The 21,407-nt window shown below is 45.7% G+C and overlaps 1 protein-coding gene across 3 annotated transcripts in view; it reads left to right on the top strand.

The window, feature by feature from the left end:
• Positions 1–21,407, top strand: part of GDPD5 (glycerophosphodiester phosphodiesterase domain containing 5) — a 307,956-nt gene that overhangs the window by 277,642 nt on the left and 8,907 nt on the right. For 2 of the 3 annotated variants that reach the window (XM_063951228.1, XM_063951226.1), the window contains 3 exons: positions 12,011–12,158; positions 15,121–15,203; positions 19,717–19,731. In XM_063951228.1, coding sequence (XP_063807298.1) covers positions 12,011–12,158; positions 15,121–15,203; positions 19,717–19,731 — 246 coding nt within the window. The remainder of the gene's footprint in view (positions 1–12,010; positions 12,159–15,120; positions 15,204–19,716; positions 19,732–21,407) is intronic. The other variant, XM_063951229.1, reaches the window with a different exon arrangement.

The following is a 21,407-nucleotide window of genomic DNA, read 5'->3' on the forward strand; positions in this document are numbered from 1 at the left end:
AGGGCTAGGTGTGTGTGTGTGTGTGTGTGTGTGTGTGTGTGTGTGTGTATATATATATATATATATATATATATATATATATATATATATATATATATTTCTCTAACGTCCTAGAGGATGCTGGGACTCCGTAAGGACCATGGGGGATAGACGGGCTGCGCAGGAGACATGGGCACTTTAAGAAAGACTTTAGATCTGGGTGTGCACTGGCTCCTCCCTCTATGCCTCTCCTCCAGACCTCAGTTTACTACTGTGCCCAGATGAGACTGGGTGCTGTTCAGTGAGCTCTCCTGAGCTTCCTGACAGAAAGTATATTTGTTAGGTTTTTTATTTTCAGGGAGCCTGCTGGCAACAGACTCCCTGCATCGAGGGACTGAGGGGAGAGAAGCAGACCTACTTCTGTGAGTTGAAAGGCTCTGCTTCTTAGGCTACTGGACACCATAAGCTCCAGAGGGATTGGTACGCAGGATCTCACCCTCGCCGTCCGTCCCAGAGCCGCGCCGCCGTCCCCCTCGCAGAGCCGGAAGATAGAAGCCGGGTGAGTATGAGAAGAAAAGAAGACTTCAGAGGCGGCAGAAGACTCCTTGATCTTCACTGAGGTAACGCACAGCACTGCAGCTGTGCGCTATTGCTCCCATACACCTCACATACGGCAGTCACTGTAAGGGTGCAGGGCGCAGGGGGGGTGCCCTGGGCAGCAGGTAAACCTCTAATTTGGCAAAAAAGGACATATATACAGCTGGACACTGTATATATGTAAGAGCCCCCGCCAATTTTACACTATTTGAGCGGGACAGAAGCCCGCCGCCGAGGGGGCGGGGCTTCTCCCTCAGCACTCACCAGCGACATTTTTACTCCACAGCACCGCTGAGAGGAAGCTCCCCGGACTCTCCCCTGCTTATACCACGGTAGACAAGAGGGTTTGAAAAGAAGAGGGAGGGCACATAATTCGGCACAGATAATATACAACAGCGCTACTGGGTAAACATTAAATTACTGTGTTTCTTCCTGGGTCATATAGCGCTGGGGTGTGTGCTGACATACTCTCTCTCTGTCTCTCCAAAGGGCCTTGTGGGGGTGCTGTCTTCAGAAAGAGCATTCCCTGAGTGTGTGGTGTGCCGGTATGTGTGTGTCGACATGTCTGAGGGAGAAGGCTATATTAGAGAGGAGAGGGAGCAAATGAATGTGGTGTCGCCGTCGACAGCGCCGACACCTGACTGGATGGATATGTGGAATGTTTTAAATGCTAGTGTAAACTCATAGCACAAAAGATTAGACCAAGCTGAAGCTATGGGACAGTCAGGGTGTCAACCCATGTCTGATCCTATGGCGCAGGGACCGTCGGGGTGTCAAAAGCGCCCACTATCCCAAATAGTTGACACAGATACCGACACGGATTCTGACTCCAGTGTCGACTACGATGATGCAAAGTTACAGCCAAAATTGGCTAAATCTATTCGATATATGATTATGGCAATAAAAGATGTTTTGCACATCACAGAGGAACCCCCTGTCCCTGACTAGAGGGTGCATATGTATAAGGAAAAGAAACCTGAGGTAACCTTTCCCCCATCACACAAGCTGAATGAGTTATGTGAAAAAGCTTGGGAATCTCCAGACAAAAAACTGCAGATTTCCAAAAGGATTCTTATGGCGTATCCTTTTCCGCTAACGGACAGGGTACGATGGGAATCCTCCCCTAGGGTGGACAAAACATTAACACGCTTATCCAAGAAGGTAGCCCTGCCGTCCCAGGATACGGCTACCCTCAAGGATTCTGCTGACCGCCAGCAGGAGGTTACCCTGAAGTCCATTTACACACATTCAGGTACCTTACTCAGACCGGCAATCGCGTCGGCCTGGGTCTGTAGTGCGGTAGTGGCATGGACAGATACCTTATCAGAGGAGATTGATACCCTAGATAAGGATACTGTTTTATTGACCCTGGGGCATATAAAAGATGCTGTCCTATATATGAGAGATGCTCAAAGAGACATTAGTCTACTGGACTCTAGAATAAACGCTATGTCGATTTCTGCTAGAAGAATCCTATGGACCCGGCAATGGACAGGTGATGCCGACTCAAAAAGGCATATGGAGGTTTTACCTTACAGGGGTGAGGAATTGTTTGGGGACGGTCTCTCGGACCTGGTCTCCACAGCTACAGCTGGTAAATCAAATTTTTTGCCTTATATTCCCTCACAGCCTAAGAGAGCACCACATTATCAAATGCAGTCCTTTCGATCTCACAAAAACAAGAAAGTGCGAGGTAGGGGCAGAGGAAAGAAGCTGCACAACTCAGCTAGTTCACAGGAACAGAAGTCCTCCCCGGCCTCTACAAAATCCACCGCATTACGCTGGGGCTCCACTGGAGGAGTCCGCCCCAGTGGGGGCACGTCTTCGAGTTTTCAGCCACATCTGGGTTCACTCACAGGTGGATCCCTGGGCAATAAAAATTGTTTCTCAGGGTTACAAGCTGGAATTCGAAGAGGTGCCTCCTCGCCGGTTTTTCAAATCGGCCCTACCATCTTCTCCCCAGGAAAGGGAGACAGTGTTAAACGCAATTCACAAATTGTGTCTTCAACAGGTGGTGGTCGAAGTACCCCTGATCCAATAAGGAAGGGGATATTACTCGACCCTGTTTGTAGTCCCGAAACCGGACGGTTCGGTCAGACCCATATTAAATCTAAAATCCCTGAACCTATACTTGAAAAGGTTCAAGTTCAAGATGGAATCGCTAAGAGCGGTCATCGCCAGCCTGGAAGGGGGGGATTTTATGGTATCTCTGGACATAAAGGATGCATACCTTCACGTTCCCATTTATCCACCTCATCAGGCGTACCTCAGATTTGCGGTACAAGATTGTCATTACCAATTTCAGACGTTGCCGTTTGGTGTTTCCACGGCCCCGAGAATTTTCTCCAAGGTAATGGCGGAAATTATGGTGCTCCTGCAGAAGCAAGGTGTCACAATTATCCCATACTTGGACGATCTCCTCATAAAGGCAAGATCAAGAGAGCAGTTGCTAAACAACGAATTACTTTCACTGAAAGTGTTACAGCAACACGGCTGGATTCTCAATATTCCGAAGTCGCAGTTGGTTCCTACGACTCGTCTGACTTTCTTGGGCATGATTCTGGACACGGACCAGAAAAGGGTTTATCTCCCGATAGAAAAGGCCCAGGAACTCATGACTCTGGTCAGGAACCTATTGAAACCAAGACAGGTCTCAGTGCATCACTACACTCGAGTCCTGGGAAAGATGGTGGCATCATACGAAGCCATTCCCTTCGGCAGGTTCCATGCGAGGACTTTCCAATGGGACCTACTGGACAAGTGGTCCGGATCACTTCTACAGATTCATCAGTTGATCACCCTATCCCCCAGGGCCAGGGTATCTCTCCTGTGGTGGCTGCAGAGTGCTCACCTTCTAGAGGGCCGCAGGTTCGGCATTCAGGACTGGATCCTGGTGACCACGGACGCGAGCCTCCGAGGTTGGGGAGCAGTCACACAGGAAAGAAATTTCTAAGGTCTTTGGTCAAGTCAAGAGACTTGTCTTCACATCAACATCTTGGAACTAAGGGCCATATACAACTCCCTACGTCAAGCGAAGACCTTACTTCGCGACCAACCGGTTCTGATACAGTCAGACAACGTCACCGCAGTAGCTCATGTAAACCGCCAAGGCGGCACAAGGAGCAGAGTGGCAATGGCGGAAGCCACCAGAATTCTTCGCTGGGCGGAGAATCATGTAAGCGCACTGTCAGCAGTGTTCATTCCGGGAGTGGACAACTGGGAAGCAGACTTCCTCAGCAGACACGACCTACATCCGGGAGAGTGGGGACTTCATCAGGAAGTCTTCGCACAGATTGCAAGTCGGTGGGGACTGCCCCAAATAGACATGATGGCGTCCCGTCTCAACAAAAAGCTACAAAGGTATTGCGCCAGGTCAAGAGACCCTCAGGCGGTAGCTGTGGACGCCCTAGTGACACCGTGGGTGTTCCAGTCAGTCTATGTATTTCCTCCTCTTCCTCTCATACCCAAGGTGTTGAGAATAATAAGAAAAAGAGGAGTGAGAACAATACTCATTGTTCCGGATTGGCCACGAAGGACCTGGTATCCGGATCTGCAGGAAATGCTCACAGAAGATCCGTGGCCTCTTCTTCTAAGACAGGACCTGTTGCAACAGGGTCCCTGTCTGTTCCAAGACTTACCGCGGCTGCATTTGACGGCATGGCGGTTGAATGCCGGATCCTAGCAGAAAAAGGTATTCCGGATGAGGTCATTCCTACGCTAATAAAGGCTAGGAAGGACGTGACATCTAAACATTATCACCGAATATGGAGAAAATATGTTTCTTGGTGTGAGGCCAGGAATGCTCCTACGGAAGAATTCCATCTAGGTCGTTTTCTTCACTTCCTACAAACTGGAGTGAATTTGGGCCTAAAATTAGGCTCCATTAAAGTTCAGATTTCGGCCTTTTCTTTCAAATGGAATTGGCCTCCTTACCTGAAGTACAGACTTTTGTGAAGGGAGTACTGCATATTCAGCCTCCTTTTGTACCCCCGGTGGCGCCTTGAAGCCTTAACGTGGTGTTAAGTTTCCTTAAGTCACATTGGTTTGAACCACTTAAAACAGTGGAGTTGAAATATCTCACTTGGAAGGTGGTCATGTTAGCCTTAGCTTCGGCTAGGCGAGTTTCGGAATTAGCGGCTTCATCACATAAAAGCCCCTATCTGGTTTTCCATATGGATAGAGTGGAATTGCGGACCCGTCCTCAATTCCTACCTAAGGTGGTCTCATCCTTTCATATGAACCAATCTATTGTCGTGCCTGTGGCTACACGTGACTTGGAGGATTCCGAGTCCCTTGATGTGGTCAGGGCTTTGAAAATTTACGTGGCCAGAACGGCTAGGATCAGAAAAACAGAAGCACCGTTTGTCCTGTATGCAACAAGGTTGGCGGCCCTGCTTCAAAGCAGACTATTGCTCGCTGGATCTGTAACACGATTCAGCAGGCGCATTCTACGGCAGGATTGCCGTTACAAAAATTGGTTAAGGCCCATTCCACTAGGAAAGTGGGCTCGTCTCGGGCGGCTGCCCGAGGGGTCTCGGCACTACAGCTGTGTCGAGCTGCTACTTGGTCGGGGTCAAACACCTTTGCAAAGTACTATAAGTTTGATACCCTGGCTGAGGAGGACCTCCTGTTTGCTCAATCGGTGCTGCAGAGTCATCCACACTCTCCCGCCCGTTTGGGAGCTTTGGTATAATCCCCATGGTCCTTACGGAGTCCCAGCATCCTCTAGGACGTTAGAGAAAATAAGATTTTAAACCTACCGGTAAATCTTTTTCTCGTAGTCTGTAGAGGATGCTGGGCGCCCGTCCCAAGTGTGGACTACTTCTGCAAGACTTGTATATAGTTATTGCTTACATAAGGGTTATGTTATAGTTTCATCGGTTTTGGACCGATGATATGTTGTTTTTTCATACTGTTAACTAGATAGTATATCACAAGTTATACATACGGTGTGGCTGGTATGAATCTTGCCCTTAGATTAACAAAAATCCTTTCCTCGTACTGTCCGTCTCCTCTGGGCACAGTTTCTCTAACTGAGGTCTGGAGGAGGGGCATAGAGGGAGGAGCCAGTGCACACCCAGATCCAAAGTCTTTCTTAAAGTGCCCATGTCTCCTGCGGAGCCCGTCTATCCCCCATGGTCCTTACAGAGTCCCAGCATCCTCTACGGACTACGAGAAAAAGATTTACCGGTAGGTTTAAAATCTTATTATATACATTAAGGTTGCATATTCATAGCTATATTTTCCTCAGACACCTCGGGGTCGCAAAAATGTTATTTTGCCCAGTTACTACTCCCTAATACCGTCACAGATCCGGCTTCCTATGTCGGCCATACTGATCCAAAAAACAAACAAAAAAAATGTACTACATGATTAGTGTATGAGAAGGACGTATTAACGTCACTGAGGACCCTGCTGTTCTGAATAGAGAGGTCTTTGTGTGTGTGTGTGTAGGTATGTATATGTTGTACACATGTATACACATACAGATAAAATTAGAATAAAGTTACATCCTCATTCTCATGTGGTGAATCGCTCTGTTTGATAAGGTCTGGGTCAGCCCTGACATGGTGGTTTCAAATCCTCAAGAGGATTCCGATTGTTTGTTCTTTTCCCAGAGCGGATAGAATACAGTGGGAGTCACCCCCTGTTCTGCACGGGGCCCTGTCACAAAGCCAGTGAATCATATGTAGGAAGCTGCGTTATATTCTAGTTGTGTCCACACATACATCAGTTAGACCTGCCATTGCATGTGCATGGGGGAGTAGTAGTATTCAAAAATGGTCGGTTACCTGGTCATCTGTTATAGATACCCTGGGGAGGAGATAGGATACTCCTTACGTTGGGTCATATCAAGGACACTGCAGCATACTTTCGTGCGACTGCAAAGGATATGAGTCTCTTGGGTTAGCGGCCCAATTCTATGGCGGTCCCGGCTAGGAGAGCGTTGTGGATTCACCTATGGAATGCTGATATTGACTCAGAGAAGAAATGGAGTCTCTTCCCTATGAAGGTGAAGACTGGTTTGGTGAAGCCCTAGTTAAGTTAATCTCGGCAGAGGCCGCGGGTAAGTCTACCTTCTTGCCCTATGTTCCCTCACAACGGATGATGACGCATCATTGTCGGATGCAGTCATTTCGGCAAAATAGATACAGATTCCCCCTTTCTTTGTAGGTAAAGGAAGGAGAAAACGGTAGAGGTCAGCAGCCTAGTCAAGATCCCAGGAGCAGAAATCATCCTCTGTTTCTGCCACATCCACTGCAGGACGCTGGGTCTATCTTGCGGGAGCCCACACTGGTGAACCACGTCTAAAAACTCTTCAGTCAGTCCTGGAACGGACTTGGACCCGTGGATTTTTAATAATAGTGTCCTGGGTGCATACTGAAGTTTCCAGACGTTTCCCATCACCGATTTTTCAAATCGACATTACCAGTTCTCCTACGGACGGGGAGGTAGTATGTGACTCAATACAAGGGTTGTGTCAAGATCAGGTCATTGTCCTGGTGTCCCTGTCACAATAGGAAAAAGGCTGTTCAAGCTTTTTCATGCGCCCGAGGCCGGATGGCTCGGTCAGACAATTCTAATTTTGAAATCCCTAAATTTCTACTTAATGGAATTCAATTCCAAGATGGAGTCTCTCATGGCAGGGATCTCCAATCTGGAAAAGGATAAAGGAGGTCTTATTTCTTCCGCATTAGGTTTACCTGAGGTTTGCAATTCAGTATTGTCATTACCAATTTCACCAAGGTGATGGCGGTAATGATGGTTCTCCTTCGATAGTAAGGAGTCACAATTATTCCGTACGGTCTCCTGATTACGGCGAGATCAAGAAACCAGTTGGTGAAAAACGTTGCACTCTCCCTGACAGTTCTTCAACAACATGGTTGGATCCTAAACTTGTCACTATTGGTCCCAACGACGCTGTTGTCGGGTTTGGGAATAATATTAGATACAAAACTAAGGAGAGTTTTGTTTTCTTCCAGTGGTAAAGGCTCGGAAGATCCAGAGTCTGGTCAGACCTGCATCAGTGCAAATCCATCAGTACATTCGGTTGCTGGAAAAGATGGTTGCGACCTACGAGGCCATTCAGTTGGCAGGTTGCATGCCAGGGTTTCCTCGTGGGATCTGTGGGACAAGTGATCCGGTTCCCACCCAGGATAATGCTGTTTTTCAAGACCAGAATCTCACTCCTGTGGGGGCTGCGCAGTTCTTACTTCCTAGAGGGGCGCAGGGTTGAGATCCAGGACTGGATCCTAGTGGCCACGGATGAATGCCTCCAAGGCTGGGGAGCAGTCACACAGGGGGAAAACTTCCAAGGAAGATGGTCAAGTTAGGAAACTTGTAACCACATAAAAGGTCTAGAGTTAAGGGCCGTTTACAACGGTTTGCTACAAACGGAAAAACGGACCGGCAATGAAAGCAGCCAAAAAGGATTTTTCGCTGGGCAACAAAACATACAAGCGCTCTGTCAGCGATGTTCGTTCCAAGAGTGGACAACTGGGAAGCAGACTTCCTCAGCAGAAACGTTCTCCATCCAGGAGAGTAGAGTCTTCATCAAGAGGTCTTCACAGAAGTGACAAGTCTTTGGGGAATTCCTCAAATAGACGTGGTGGCGTTTCCTCTCAACAAGAAGCTTCTGGAATGTTGTTCCAGGTCAAGGGACCCCCAAACAATAGCAGTGGATGCGCTAGTGACACCAGGGGTGTTCAGTCGGAGTATTTGTTCCCTCCGCTTCCACTCGTTCCGAAGGTCCTAAAAGATCATAAGAAGAACAAAGTTTCAGGCGATCCTCATTGTTTTGGATTGGCCTAGGAGAGCTTGGTATCCAGATCTTCAGGAATTACTCCTAGGAGATCCCTGACCTCTTTCTCTACGAGAGGATTTGTTACAGCAGGGGCTGTGCGTATATCACGACTTACCGCAGCTAAGTTTGACGGCTTGGCGGTTGTACGCTGGATCCTAACCCATAAGGGTATTCCCAGTGAAGTCATTCCTACACTTCTACAAGCTAGGAAAGGAGTAACGTCAAAACATTATCACCGTATTTGGAGAACATATGTATCTTTGTGTGAATCCAAGAAGGCTCCTACGGAAGAATTTCAGCTAGGGCATTTTCTACATTTTCTGCAAGCAGGTGTGGATGCAGACCAAAAGTTAGGCTCGCTTAAAGTACAAATTTCGGCCTTATCGTTTTTATTTCAAAAACAATTGGCCTCCTTTCCAGAAGTTCAGACTTTCGTGAAAGGAGTTTTGCATATCCAACCTCCATTTGTGCCCCAGTGGCACCATGGGATTTTAATGTGGTGTTGCAGTTCCTTCAATCACATTGGTTTGATCCTTTACAGGTGCAGTTGAAATTTATCACTTGGAAAGTGGTCGTGTTATTGGCTTGAGCATCCGCAAGGCGGGTGTCTGAGTTAGCGGCATTGTCTTACAAGAGTCCTTATTTAATCTTCCATGAAGATAGAGCAGAGTTGAGGACTCGTCAACAATTTCTGCCGAAGGTGGTTTCATTGTTCCACATGAACCAGCCTATTGTGGTGCCGGTGGCTACTGACGTCTTTGCAGAGTCAAATTCTCTGTATCAGGGCTGGCCAAACCAGTCCTCGAGATCTACCAACAGTACACATTTTCCAGATCACCTAGCTGGTGCACAGGTGTAGTCATTACTAATTAAGATGTTCTGCATTCATTCCTAACTGACAATTCTACAGATCTCCAGGAGGCCTGGAAAACATGAACTGTTGGTAGATCTCAAGGACCGTTTTGGCCAGCCCTGCTCTATATGTTGTCAGGGGTTTGAAGATTTATGTCACCAGAACAGCTCCGCTTAGGAAAACAGAAGCTCTGTTTGTCCTGTATGCTTCTAACAAGATTGGAAATCCTGCTTCCAAGCAGACTATTGGGCGCTGGATCTGTCATATAATTCAGCAGGCTCATTCTACGGCTGGATTGCCGTTACCGAAATCAGTGAAAGCCCACTCTACCAAAAAGGTGGGCTCATCCGGGGCGGCTGCCCGGAGGGGTCTCGGCATTGCAACTCTGTCGAGCAGCTACTCGGTCGGGTTCAAACACTTTGCGAAAATTTACAAGTTTGAGACACTGGCTGTTGAGGACCTCATGTTTGGTCAATTTGGTACTGCAGAGTCGTCCGCACTCTCCCGCCCGTTCTAGAGCTTTGGTATAACCCCATGGTTCTTGAAGTGTCCCCAGCATCCTCTAGGACGTATGAGAAAATAGGATTTTAATACCTACCGGTAAATCCTTTTCTCTTAGTCCGTAGAGGATGCTGGGCGCCCGTCCCAGTGCGTACTGTATCTGCAGTTATTAGTTGTGGTCACACACAGGTTGTGTTACGATTTTGTCAGCATATTGCTGCAAAATTTTTCATGCCGTTGGCTTGTGTTCTGTTGAATGCCATGGTCTGCGGCATGCTTGATGTGTAAGCTGGTAAGATGCTCACCGTGGTTTAACAATAAATTCCTTCCTCGAAATGTCCGTCTCCCTGGGCATAGTTCCTTAAACTGGAGTCTGGAGGAGGGGCATAGAGGGAGGAGCTAGGTCACACCATTTGAAAGTCTTAAAGTGCCCATGTCTCCTGCGGATCCCGTCTATACCCCATGGTTCTTGAAGTGTCCCCAGCATCCTCTACGGACGAAGAAAAAAGGATTTACCGGTAGGTATTAAAATAATATTTTCTTAATAACGAAAATGTTGACTAAATATTCGTCCATGTTGTCATAACTAAAATTGACTAGACGAAAAAGCTGTATCATTTCCGTCAGGACACCACATTTTTCGGGTGATTGATTTTTTTTTTTTTTTTTTTGGGATTCTTTAATTAATAATACTGTATTTTATACAGTTTTATCCATCCTCTCTGGCCCTAGATTTACTTACTTGCACTGCGGCTGCCCAACAACTCTTTATCATGAGAATCACTCATTCAGTTTATGAAGCTAGCCAATTAGTTAACTTTAGCTAAATAGCTATATATTATAATATGCATCCTTACAGCTTCATTTTATTTTGCAGTAGACTAATACTGTACTATTTACTTATATCAGGCAGGTTGTATTTTTCTTTAATTATTTAAATGAAAATTTTTTATTAAAAAAAAAATATTGTATTCGGAAATTGATATTTGTAGAAAATAGATGACCTGCTGTGAAGGAAATAGCATTTGTGTTGTACTTGTTTAATACCTAGATTACTAAGCACATAGTGAAAGGTATACAAAGTATTCAAGGGAATGATAGAGAAATGATCTTCAGCAAAATCCATTACAGTATCATTAAAATGCAAAGCTATGACTAAATCCATGACTAAAATTAGACGAAAATGTTCGTCAAGATCCACTGACTAAAACGAAATTAAAAAATTTGACTAAAATGTGACATTTAATTTCGTCAAATTTTAGGAACGTGACTAAAACTAAATTGAAAATTCCTGACAAAATTATCTCTGGATGCACCTGAGCTCAAGTCTGAGCTTCATGGGAAAAAAAAGGCTGTGAAAACTTATGTACATGTGACTTCTTAGTTTTTTTATTTTTTATTAATTTGCAGAAATCACAAAAAAAACTTTTTCACGTTGTCATTATGGGATATTGTGTATACGCGTGTGTGTGTGTGTGTGTGTAATTTTGAGGGAAAAAATTAATTTATTCCAATTTTGGAATAAGGCTGTAACATGACAAAATGTGGAAAAAATGAAGCACTGTGCATACTTTCTGGATGCACTGCATCTGCATGTTCGAGAAGAAGTAACCCTTCGCTCTGCTAGTCCCATATTATACACGCTCCCAGCTCCGTCACAGTATAGACGCCCTATATGGTTATATAACAGCGCTTGACTTCCCATTACACATCTGTGTGTATTTAGTGAAATGAAAGCTGGAGGTATTACGTCACATGTAAGATTTCCGCCTCATCACGGCTCCACTTTCCTGCGGGTGCAAAATGTTTGTTTTATGTTATTGCAGATTCTCCTATTATTTTATATGACAGAAACAAGCCGGGTATCCTAATTTACCATGTCTGGCAATGATCTGTGCGATCCGCTCTGACTTTGGAGACGAGTCCGGCCAGAGTAATGTCCGCTCTGTCACCATCTGAAAACTGCATTACGGAGCTACCATAAGAGAGACCTTTAATCTTAAAAGTCCCAGGGAAGGGTTATATCATCATCATAATAATAATAATTATGGGAAGGGTCTGAAACCTCCCCAGCTTCTGGGGATAAACCTGTGCCGCTCGGGGGGAGAAGATAAAGGGGGCAGGATGTAATGTGTTTGTATATAACGCGCCACTTCCTCTGAGCATTGTGTGGTTCTTAGTGTGTATTGCTCTGCAAGTGTGTGTTCTGTAGTTTGCATATACTGTACACAATTGCGTGTGCCTAATATCGGTGCTATGTTCCGTTTCCCCGACAGGGAGTATATTTCGGAGAACCTGACAGTTAACACGTACATCGTGAATGAGCCGTGGCTGTACTCTGTGCTGTGGTGTTCCGGGGTCCAGTCCGTCACGACGGATGCACCTCAGATCCTCAGTAAGGTGCTTTTCCCAGTCTGGTTACTGGTAAGTGTCCATTGGTCTGTCAGAGTAATGTTACTGCTGCACCTGGGAGTACCAACGGTGCATAGCCGCATCAAGAGATAACGTGCATTTCTTAGAGACCGACCCTCCGTTATTCACAGTCATTGTCTCTGGCGGCTGCTATTCTCTTCTAGAACATAATGCATTGAAAATAGAATAAGTAGGTATTCTCATATAGGATGCGCTAGTACTGTCCGCATGAGAATACAGCTGTGTCCTCACTTACAGGTTGTCAGTACACCACATGGCGCGACCAAGCCGCACAGAGAGGCGTAGTGTAATGTATTTTCATTTAAATTTAGTTTCATCACAGGCGCAGCGAAAAACCGCTCGCAGTGTACTAGAGATGCTGGGCTGCGAACCGCACAGGAATTGGTTGCACACACGTACAGTACAATGTCGCAAGTGTAGAGCAACCCAACTTGGCGCGAGGAACCGCTGCGGACACTCGCACCTGATCCTCCGACGCAGTCACACACAGATGTACAAATGTAGCACAGTAATTTGATCATTTCACATATTGGGGGTGATTCCGAGTTGTTCGCTCGCTAGCTGCTTTTAGCAGCATTGCACACGCTAAGCCGCCGCCCTCTGGGAGTGTATCTTAGCATAGCAGAATTGCGAATAGAAATTTCTTAGCAGTTTCTGAGTAGCTCGAGACTTACTCCTACACTGCGATCAGTTCAGTCAGTTTCGTTCCTGGTTTGACGTCACAAACACACCCAGCGTTCGGCCAGACACTCCCCCGTTTCTCCAGACACTCCCCCGTTTCTCCAGACACTCCCCCGTTTCTCCAGACACTCCCCCGTTTTTCCCTGACACTCCCCCGTTCCTGCGTTTTTCCGCACACTCCCAGAAAACGGCCAGTTTCCGCCCAGAAACACCCACTTCCTGTCAATCGCACTACGATCACGAGAATGATGAAAAAACTTTGTTACGCCGTGAGTAAAATACCAAAATTTTGTGCTGATTTACTTGGCGCAGGCGCAGTTTGCGACTAATCGCTCCGTAACAAAAGAAAAATAATGAGCGAGTAACTCAGAATGCCCCCGTATTGATGGAAAGGCTCTCAGAGCAGCTCTTGGTGCACCGAGAGGGGCTATTTGTCACCACTAAAGCCACATCTGTACCTATTTCAGTCCCCTTCCAGGGAAGTCTGTTCATTGTATGGAGTCTTCTCCCGCAGCCAAATATATATAAATAAAATATAATATAGATAAATGTAAATCTATTAATATTTTAAAAAATGATGAAAATTCCAGAAAGAAGAACAACAGAGCGGACCTGGGAGTGAGGGGGGAAGCAGATGAGGGCGGGGAAGGGATAGGAACCGGGGGCAATATCATTGATGTATAACATCGGATAATCCTAGATCATAAATCGGTGATGCAGGAAATACATAATTATATGCTACGGATATATAATCGGTGATGGATATTAATGTGGCTGTAAATGAGCCAATAAATAATAGTGATAAGTTAATGAATACTACATATAGAGGGAAATATAAACAGTGACTGGATGTAGTATATGGAAATAGGAGCAGCTGGTGATTAACTGTGTGTAAAATGGAGACGATGGGTCGGTGTAATGGCAGGCGTGCGGAATGCCGGAAAAACCCAGATGTTTTTTAAAGAGGCAATCCCTTACAGGGCATGGTTTTCCTTGTAAGTGATCGCCGCTTTAAAAAAAGATCTGAGTTCCATCTTCCTGTTGATTAAAACTATTCTAACAAATTTTATGAAGAATTGATGGGTTTCTCTATTCAACCTTAGTAACTATTGTGTCTATTTACTAAGCCATGGACGGAGATAAAGTACCAGCCAATCGGCTCCTGTCGTTTTTCAAACACCGCCTGTGACATGACAGGAGCCGATTGGCCGGTACTTTATCACCGTTCCTTCTAGCCTGTATCAGGGCAATGTGTCGTTCTGCTGGGGTCGGGGGATCAGAGAAATCCAATGATCATTTTATTTATATAGCACTCTTTCTACAATGGGACTCAACATGTTGGACAATCTCGATTCCCTGATTCTAACCTGAAAATTGTCGGAATGAACAAGTCTGGGAGTTTTAACATGTTGCATTTGTCCGATTTCCCAAGATGGATCGCTGTTCATCGATGTCTAGCAATCATTGGGTCGGCAGAACGGGGAATCGATGTGCAGAGCTGATATTTTTGATAGTTGGAACATAGGGGATCATTCCGAGTTGATCGCTAGCTGAAAATGTTCGCTGCGCATCGATGATGAAAAAAAAAAAAAGGCACTTCTGCGTATACAACACAATGCGCACGCGCGACGTACTTTCACAGCGGCCGATGTAGTTTCACACAAGGTCTAGCGATGCTTTTCAGTCACAATGGCCGTCGCAGAGTTATTGACATGAAGTGGGCGTTTCTGGGTGGCAACTGACCGTTTTCAGGGAGTGTTCGAAAAAACGCAGGCGTGCCAGGAAAAACGCAGGCGTGGCTGGACGAACGCAGGGCGTGTTTGTGACGTCAAATCCGGAACTGAATGGTCTGAAGTGATCGCAAGCGCTGAGTAGGTCTGGAGCTACTCTAAAACTGCACAATTTTTTTGTAGCCGTTCTGCGATGGAAGCGATTGCACTTTTGCAAAGCTAGTATACACTCCCAGAGGGCGGCGGCTTAGCGTTTGCACGGCTGCTAAAGACTGCTAGCGAGCGATCAACTCGGGATGACCCCCATAAAGCGGCTCTAGTACCTAGCACAGAGTTCGCCTCGTTAAGGAGGGGAAAGCAAGTTGTTTTTATATGGAATTTATTGTATTCTGTTGTCTGCATTATTGATAAGATCTCTGTATTGTATATTGTATCTTATAGTACTGTGAACTTTTGTGTAGCAGCGATTGCTCCTGTCTGTAGAATACATAGACGCACCCCATGTGTCACCTAACCTGTCGTCTTCCGCTTGTGTGTTTCAGTCTCCGGATGAATATTCGCTCATTTGGATAACGGCCGACCTCGTATCGTTCACTGTAATTATAGGAATATTTATATTGCAGAAGTAAGTGCTGCGCTTTGTTCCTATGGTGCTACGTTTGGAGCATTTATCTCTGTCTTCCTGTTTAAGCTGACAGCCTGGTTTATCTCCTGCAGCTCTCTGTATGCCCATAATATTCATTATATAGCCTTACATTAGTGCTATGCTGCTCTCCAGCTGACTTCTGGCTGACAGAGCATGTTGGGACTTGTAGTCCCTCTACAGGTGTAGAGTCACAGGCTGCCTATCTCATCTCTAAATCGTTTCACGTGACGTTTCGGCACTTACGGTGCGTGTGATAAGTGTTATAATAGTGTTATATATGTTTATATAAAGTGCATTGTACTCTTGTATACAAACATATGGATGCGTTATAATCCTGCAATAAGACTATATAATAGGTCTGACAAAAGGGCTAATAGCAGAGACCAAAGGGCCACAGTACCTAGAAGGAAACTGCCCGGATACAACGTTGGCGATCTGATATCACCTAAAATTTCACATGGCCAAAAAGCGACTGGGTTGAGGTTTTGTATGGTTTACTATGGGTTCTCTGGCGCACCTTAAACCATTGTTCTTACAGCTTGCCGGCTCTGTGACTTACGTGGGCTCCTGCATAGGGCGACCTAGACTAACTCCTTGTAAGTTCCGTAACTTCTGTGATTAACCCTTCCATGGCCTCCTGGTTCGGAAGGCTTCTAGCCAGTGGTGTTAGGAGGACACGCAGGTTTGCAAAACCGTTTTCTGCCTAATTTCCATTATTCCGTTGTTTTAGAAATGCTTCGGATTCCTTCCTTATATATGAAAGGAAAGCAAAATGGCGGCTTTATTTTATTTACCGTGAACGTTAAGTCCGGCCTCATAAATACTAGATGGTATCTGGGTGCGACCGATTTGCTGCAGGGTTGCATTCACCGTCTATACGTGACGGACCCTTGTCAATGCTGCCTGCGGCTGGGCAAACCATCCCACCTAACGTGTATAAATAATGTATGAGGTAAACTGGCCCAGCCACCGTAGACTGTGCAAGTGTAGGAGGGAACGGATCAGAGGGAAGGGGTTCATTTTTGTTCTGGTAGCGTTTATGTTTTAGCATCAGCGAACGAAAATCTTTTGCTATAAATGATGCTCGGCATCCACCCCTGATGGTGACAGGCTATAAATGTCTCTGAGACACCCGGCCTGCTCCAGCCGCCTGACATAGCAGCGAGAGTGACAGCCGTGTGTTCCCAGAGAGTATAATTACCGGGTCCTGACACAGTGCAGCTGCCGCAAACGATTCCTTTCCCGACGTGGTTCAGTTCCCGTGGCTGAGCCTGCCGGATAATGAGCTTGATCTATTCCCACTTGCTGCTCTGCAATGAGAAGACTGAAACGCAGACGCTACAAGTGATTTGGACCTGGTGAAGTGAAAGGCTTGTTTATAATGAACTACAGTATTATAAGAAGAGGTTCCATGTTACCCAGCTGCTGCTCTCACACACATGTGCGTGATCCACTGACTGATTTATTACACGGACTTGGGAGGTAAATGTAACCAGCTGCGACGTGCAGGCTTCCGCGACGTCCTGATGAGTCTGGCTGATGTTTTCAAAGGGGCAATCATTTAAAAAGCAAATCTTAGTTTATGCTTCCTTTTAAAAGATTGCCTCTTTAAAACATCATCCAGACTTCCCAGGTTGCCGCAGCAGCTCACATTTACCCACTAGTGTCCGTGATTTATTTTTTAAAGTATGGCTTAGGCCGGGTACACATCTGACAGGATGGCCGATGTAACGATACATCGGTCTCCCATACACACTGAATGGTCTATATCGTGCGGCAGTGCAATATATCGTTCACCACTGCATTTAAAATGCATGTCGTCGCCTGCACATCAGATGTGAAGATGTCTTTGACGGGCCGCGGGAATGCGCAATCGCGAGTACACATTAAATGACGTGCCCGATCTTTCATTCCGTTCCGCATCAGAACAATATCTCGAATGATATATCGTCTGATGTGTACCCGGCGTAACCGCAGGGGGTGACACAAGTCTCTGATTTAACTTGCGCGTTTCGCCACCTGACAGATTAGCGTAATGATACCCTGTATTCTCATCTTGCAGTCAGCACCTGACTTCACACTTGGGATCTCTTTCACTTCACTGGGATCTCTCTAAAGTGGATTATCTTGCTGGAAGCACCAGTATGTTGGTCCATCCGAAATTACAGCACATATGTCAGTCATTCACCCCTTCCACTCAGCCATCAGTACTATACTGGTACAGCCCCTTTCTCTACAAGTTAGGGGGCTGATAGTTTCTCTAACTAGCTGCTCCGTTATTCTGTTCCTCCTCCGTTTATGATCCTCAGGGCGGCCTCGGCGTCCATTATTTTCTGAGAAGTCTTTCCTGGACCAGATGACGTGTTCTACCCTTGAAGGTTCCTACTCAGACATCCACAGAATGTGCCCAAATTCTCTTTACATGTGGTAGGGAGGGTGTGGTATGGTTTGCCGGCGGTCAGGCTCCCGGCGACGGGAGCCCGACCGCCGGCTTACCGACAGTGTGGCGAGTGCAAATGAGCCCCTTGCGGGCTCGCTGCGCTCGCCACGCTGCGGGTACGGTGGCGCGCTACGCACGCCACGCTATTTTATTCTCCCTCCAGGGGGGTCGTGGACCCCCACAAGGGAGAATAAGTGTCGGTATACCGGCTGTCGGGATTCCGGCGCTGGTATACTGTGCGCCGGGATCCCGACAGCCGGCATACTGAAGACCACCCGGTAGGGAAGCCTTGTTAGGGGAATGGGCACTTTTGTAATTTTATTGGGTTTTTTCCAGTTGCAATGAAAGAAATGGTCTTTTTCAAAAATAAATAAAAATTCTGTATTCGGAAATTGGGAACAGCTAATCTGCAGAGCCGTATCTTTTACAGTGCGGACGGCCGAGGCACCCATCTTGTGCTAATGGCAGTTTATATGGCTTCAAGCTTTATAGTGTGCTCTGGGCCGGTGTCTGACTAGGAATCGTGGGCATATGTGGTTTTTCTTTGCTCTGCTCTGAAGGGGTATGGGTCGTTGTGTCGACTCAACTTAGGTCGACAGTCATTAGGTCGACCACTGAAGGTCAACATGGGCATTAGGTCGACAGATGGAAAGGTCAACATGAGTTTTTGGACTGTTTTTGGTGTCGTATTCTTCGTAAAGTGACGGGGAACCCCAATTAGTGCACCGTTTCCCCTCACCATGCTTCGAGCAAGGTGCCTCACTTTGCTTAGCACAGGTTACTGTTCCAATCGTAGTCCACGTGGATCGTAAAGTATGGGAAAAACTCATGTCGACCTTTTGACCATGTCGACCTTCTGTGGTCGACCTAACGACTGTCGACATAAGCTGTCTCAACCTAACGACCGTATCCCGCTCTGAACAATTGTGGACATGATCCGACAAACTTAACTTGTATAATTTTCTTAGCTTCCTATTTGTAACGGACCAAGCATTCAAGATCAGTGTATAGTAAATATTTATAATAGAGGACTCTAACAGGCCGTGAGCACAAGAGCTTGCAATCTAATATATAATACAAGGGAATTAATGCAAAAAGTGCACACGTTGTAGAATGGACCAGCCCCAAATTAATGAGTGTACCGGGTGTAATATAGTCCCCTTTTTCTCAGGAGTACTAAGGGCCCTGGGTGCAGTATCAGGGTGGTATATGTATTTTTACTGTACCTCAGATCCTGGTATTTATACCCTAAAATGTAATCTCTTCCACAACCATTGTGTTTGTTTACGTAGTGTCCCTTTAGTGTATTCTTAAGTAATGTGTTTTTATCCTTTATATATACTGTAACTGTTTTCACACAACCTTTTTTTGATGGTCTTGTAATTGTTATGTAACTTACTATGGAAAACCTCAATCTTGCGTGAAGATATCCAGAAGAGTGAGTGGTTGGTCACGTCTCAGGAAATATTGCTTCAGTTAGTTGACTGTCCCCATTGTCTGTGTATTTACTCATAGGTTTACTCACATCTGAAGCGGCCATTTTGTCTTCATAAACAATATCCATAAGAAAGCTGGCTGTTAGTGCAAGGAACTCCTGATATCTTATAAGCACTTTCCAGAAGCAGCGGTTCTGTGAACTGGACCAATATTCAGAGTACATCTGAGGGGTCACTGGTTCTTTGTGACCCAGGCGGCCATCTTCCAGTGAATATTGGTTCTGCTTACAGAATGGCTTCCTTTGCTGTAATAGGCAACAGCTGCATCAAGTCTAATTGTGACCTGATGCCTGGACCAGTTTGTTTGGTTTGTTGTACTTGTTGCTATTTTGGTTATCAATAATTATATTATGCAGTATATCCCAGCGCATCATGTCGAAATTCAGATACCTTTCACAGGCATTGTACAATATCCACCTCAGCTTTCCACTTGTTCCATGGTCAGGTGGCATAATGTGATAACTACTACTAATCTTTTATTACTAGCGTGTTTACTTTCATAACACTCTGCATGTTCCTCCTTTCTCTCTCTCTGCTGCATTCTGGCATCTCACAGCTATCACATAATCAGGTAATTCTGCCGTCCCGCTCCTCCGTCCACCCCTGTCTGTCTGACTCATCCATCATGGCGGAAGTGCAGGAAGATGGGTCTCTGTGTCTTCAGAATTAATGGCTGAGAGGACAACCTGTTACTTCCAATTCAAAATACGTTCAGGCAAAGGCTCTTGTACATTATAGGGATTACAGCTGCCACAAATGTTCTGTAACCCATATCAACCAATCAGTGCAGTACAAAGCAAGTCCCATGGTGCAGGCAGCTATTTTGTGGGTGGAAACCATATTCATGCCTGAATGAAATCAGTATAGGTCTGCCCCTTGTAATGGCTGCCTGTACTGAGGTGGCATGTCTGATTTATAAGCTACTGTAAAAAAAAAATCAAATATGTCAAACCCAATTGTATAAATGGTCACGTATATACACCGGTGTGTTTTGTTTTTAGAGCCTGTTTTGCATTTGCGACATGATATATGTATGGTCCATTAATCATACATTCATTAGTCACACATGACGCAAATGTCGCACTTTTGTTGCTAAAATTGGGGAACGAATAGCAGATGTGTTCAATAAGTAATCTCTAACCTAAAATCACCTTTGATGTGGTGCATGCACAAGAGACACCAGCTCAGCGCGTTAATGGTGGACCTGCCACCTCATGAAAGTTGGGCTGTCCTACTAAAACGGAGACATTTGTGACACTATGTAGGACGCAAAAAGTTTTTACTTTCAACATACATGCATGGTATGACGGATAGCCCATACTGAGTATTTAATCAGATCATTCATTTGATTTGTTTTTCTGCACATACCTGTATTAACCTCCCTTCTCCCAGTATTGGACTTCCCGTATGTTCCAACTTGTGTAACAGTTCATTTACCTCAGAACCACACAATGTGGACTTGTGTCCCTTTAGGAGAACTTGGAGATTCTGCATTAGGTAGAAATCATCCATAAATCCATTTATTAATGTTCCAGCGACTCGTTCTTGCCTCATATGAAGTATATTGGCTGGCAGGACATGCTGGAACTTATCGTTCCACAACAGCTCGTTCTGTCTGTGTAGGGTTCTGCATGCGTTAAACAGTCCATTCCTGATTAAGGAGAACAGACTTCTGTGTTACCCTGATGTATGGCATGGTCCTGTACTGACTCTAGAGACTTTCACCCTCATTGGGGTCATAAGTGCAGGATAGGACTCTGGCCAGTATGTGAAGTACTGAAGAGACAGAACCTCTGTAAACATGACATTTCTCACAAGTCTGGTCCTATGTACTGTAAATAGGATACTGCTTATTGTACCAGAAGGGTACTTGATGAAGATGGTATTTTACTGGTATCCAGTCTTTAGGTTGACCACTGAAGGTCGACAGTAAGTAGGTCGACAGGTGTGGAAGGTCAACATGTGCAAGGTCAACACCATTTTTGGAGGGACTTTGGGGGTTTCAGGATCTTTTCATACCGCCTCTATCCAAGTGGGCATAGAGTTGGTTATAAACCTAGTGGCAAGCGTAGCGAGCCACCGCGCAGGAAGCTTGGCGAGCAAATGCCTTTCAACGGTCTGTGGTCCCAGATGGAAATGCAGGTCAAGAAATGAAAAAGAAAAAAAACACAAAAAACCTGTCGACCTTCAGTCCGTGTCGACCTAGACAGGGTCAACCCAGTGATCCACACCCTGGTTTACTATAAG

This window comes from Pseudophryne corroboree, chromosome 2 (genome assembly GCF_028390025.1).
Source record: "Pseudophryne corroboree isolate aPseCor3 chromosome 2, aPseCor3.hap2, whole genome shotgun sequence".
NCBI classification, from domain to species: Eukaryota; Metazoa; Chordata; class Amphibia; order Anura; family Myobatrachidae; genus Pseudophryne; species Pseudophryne corroboree.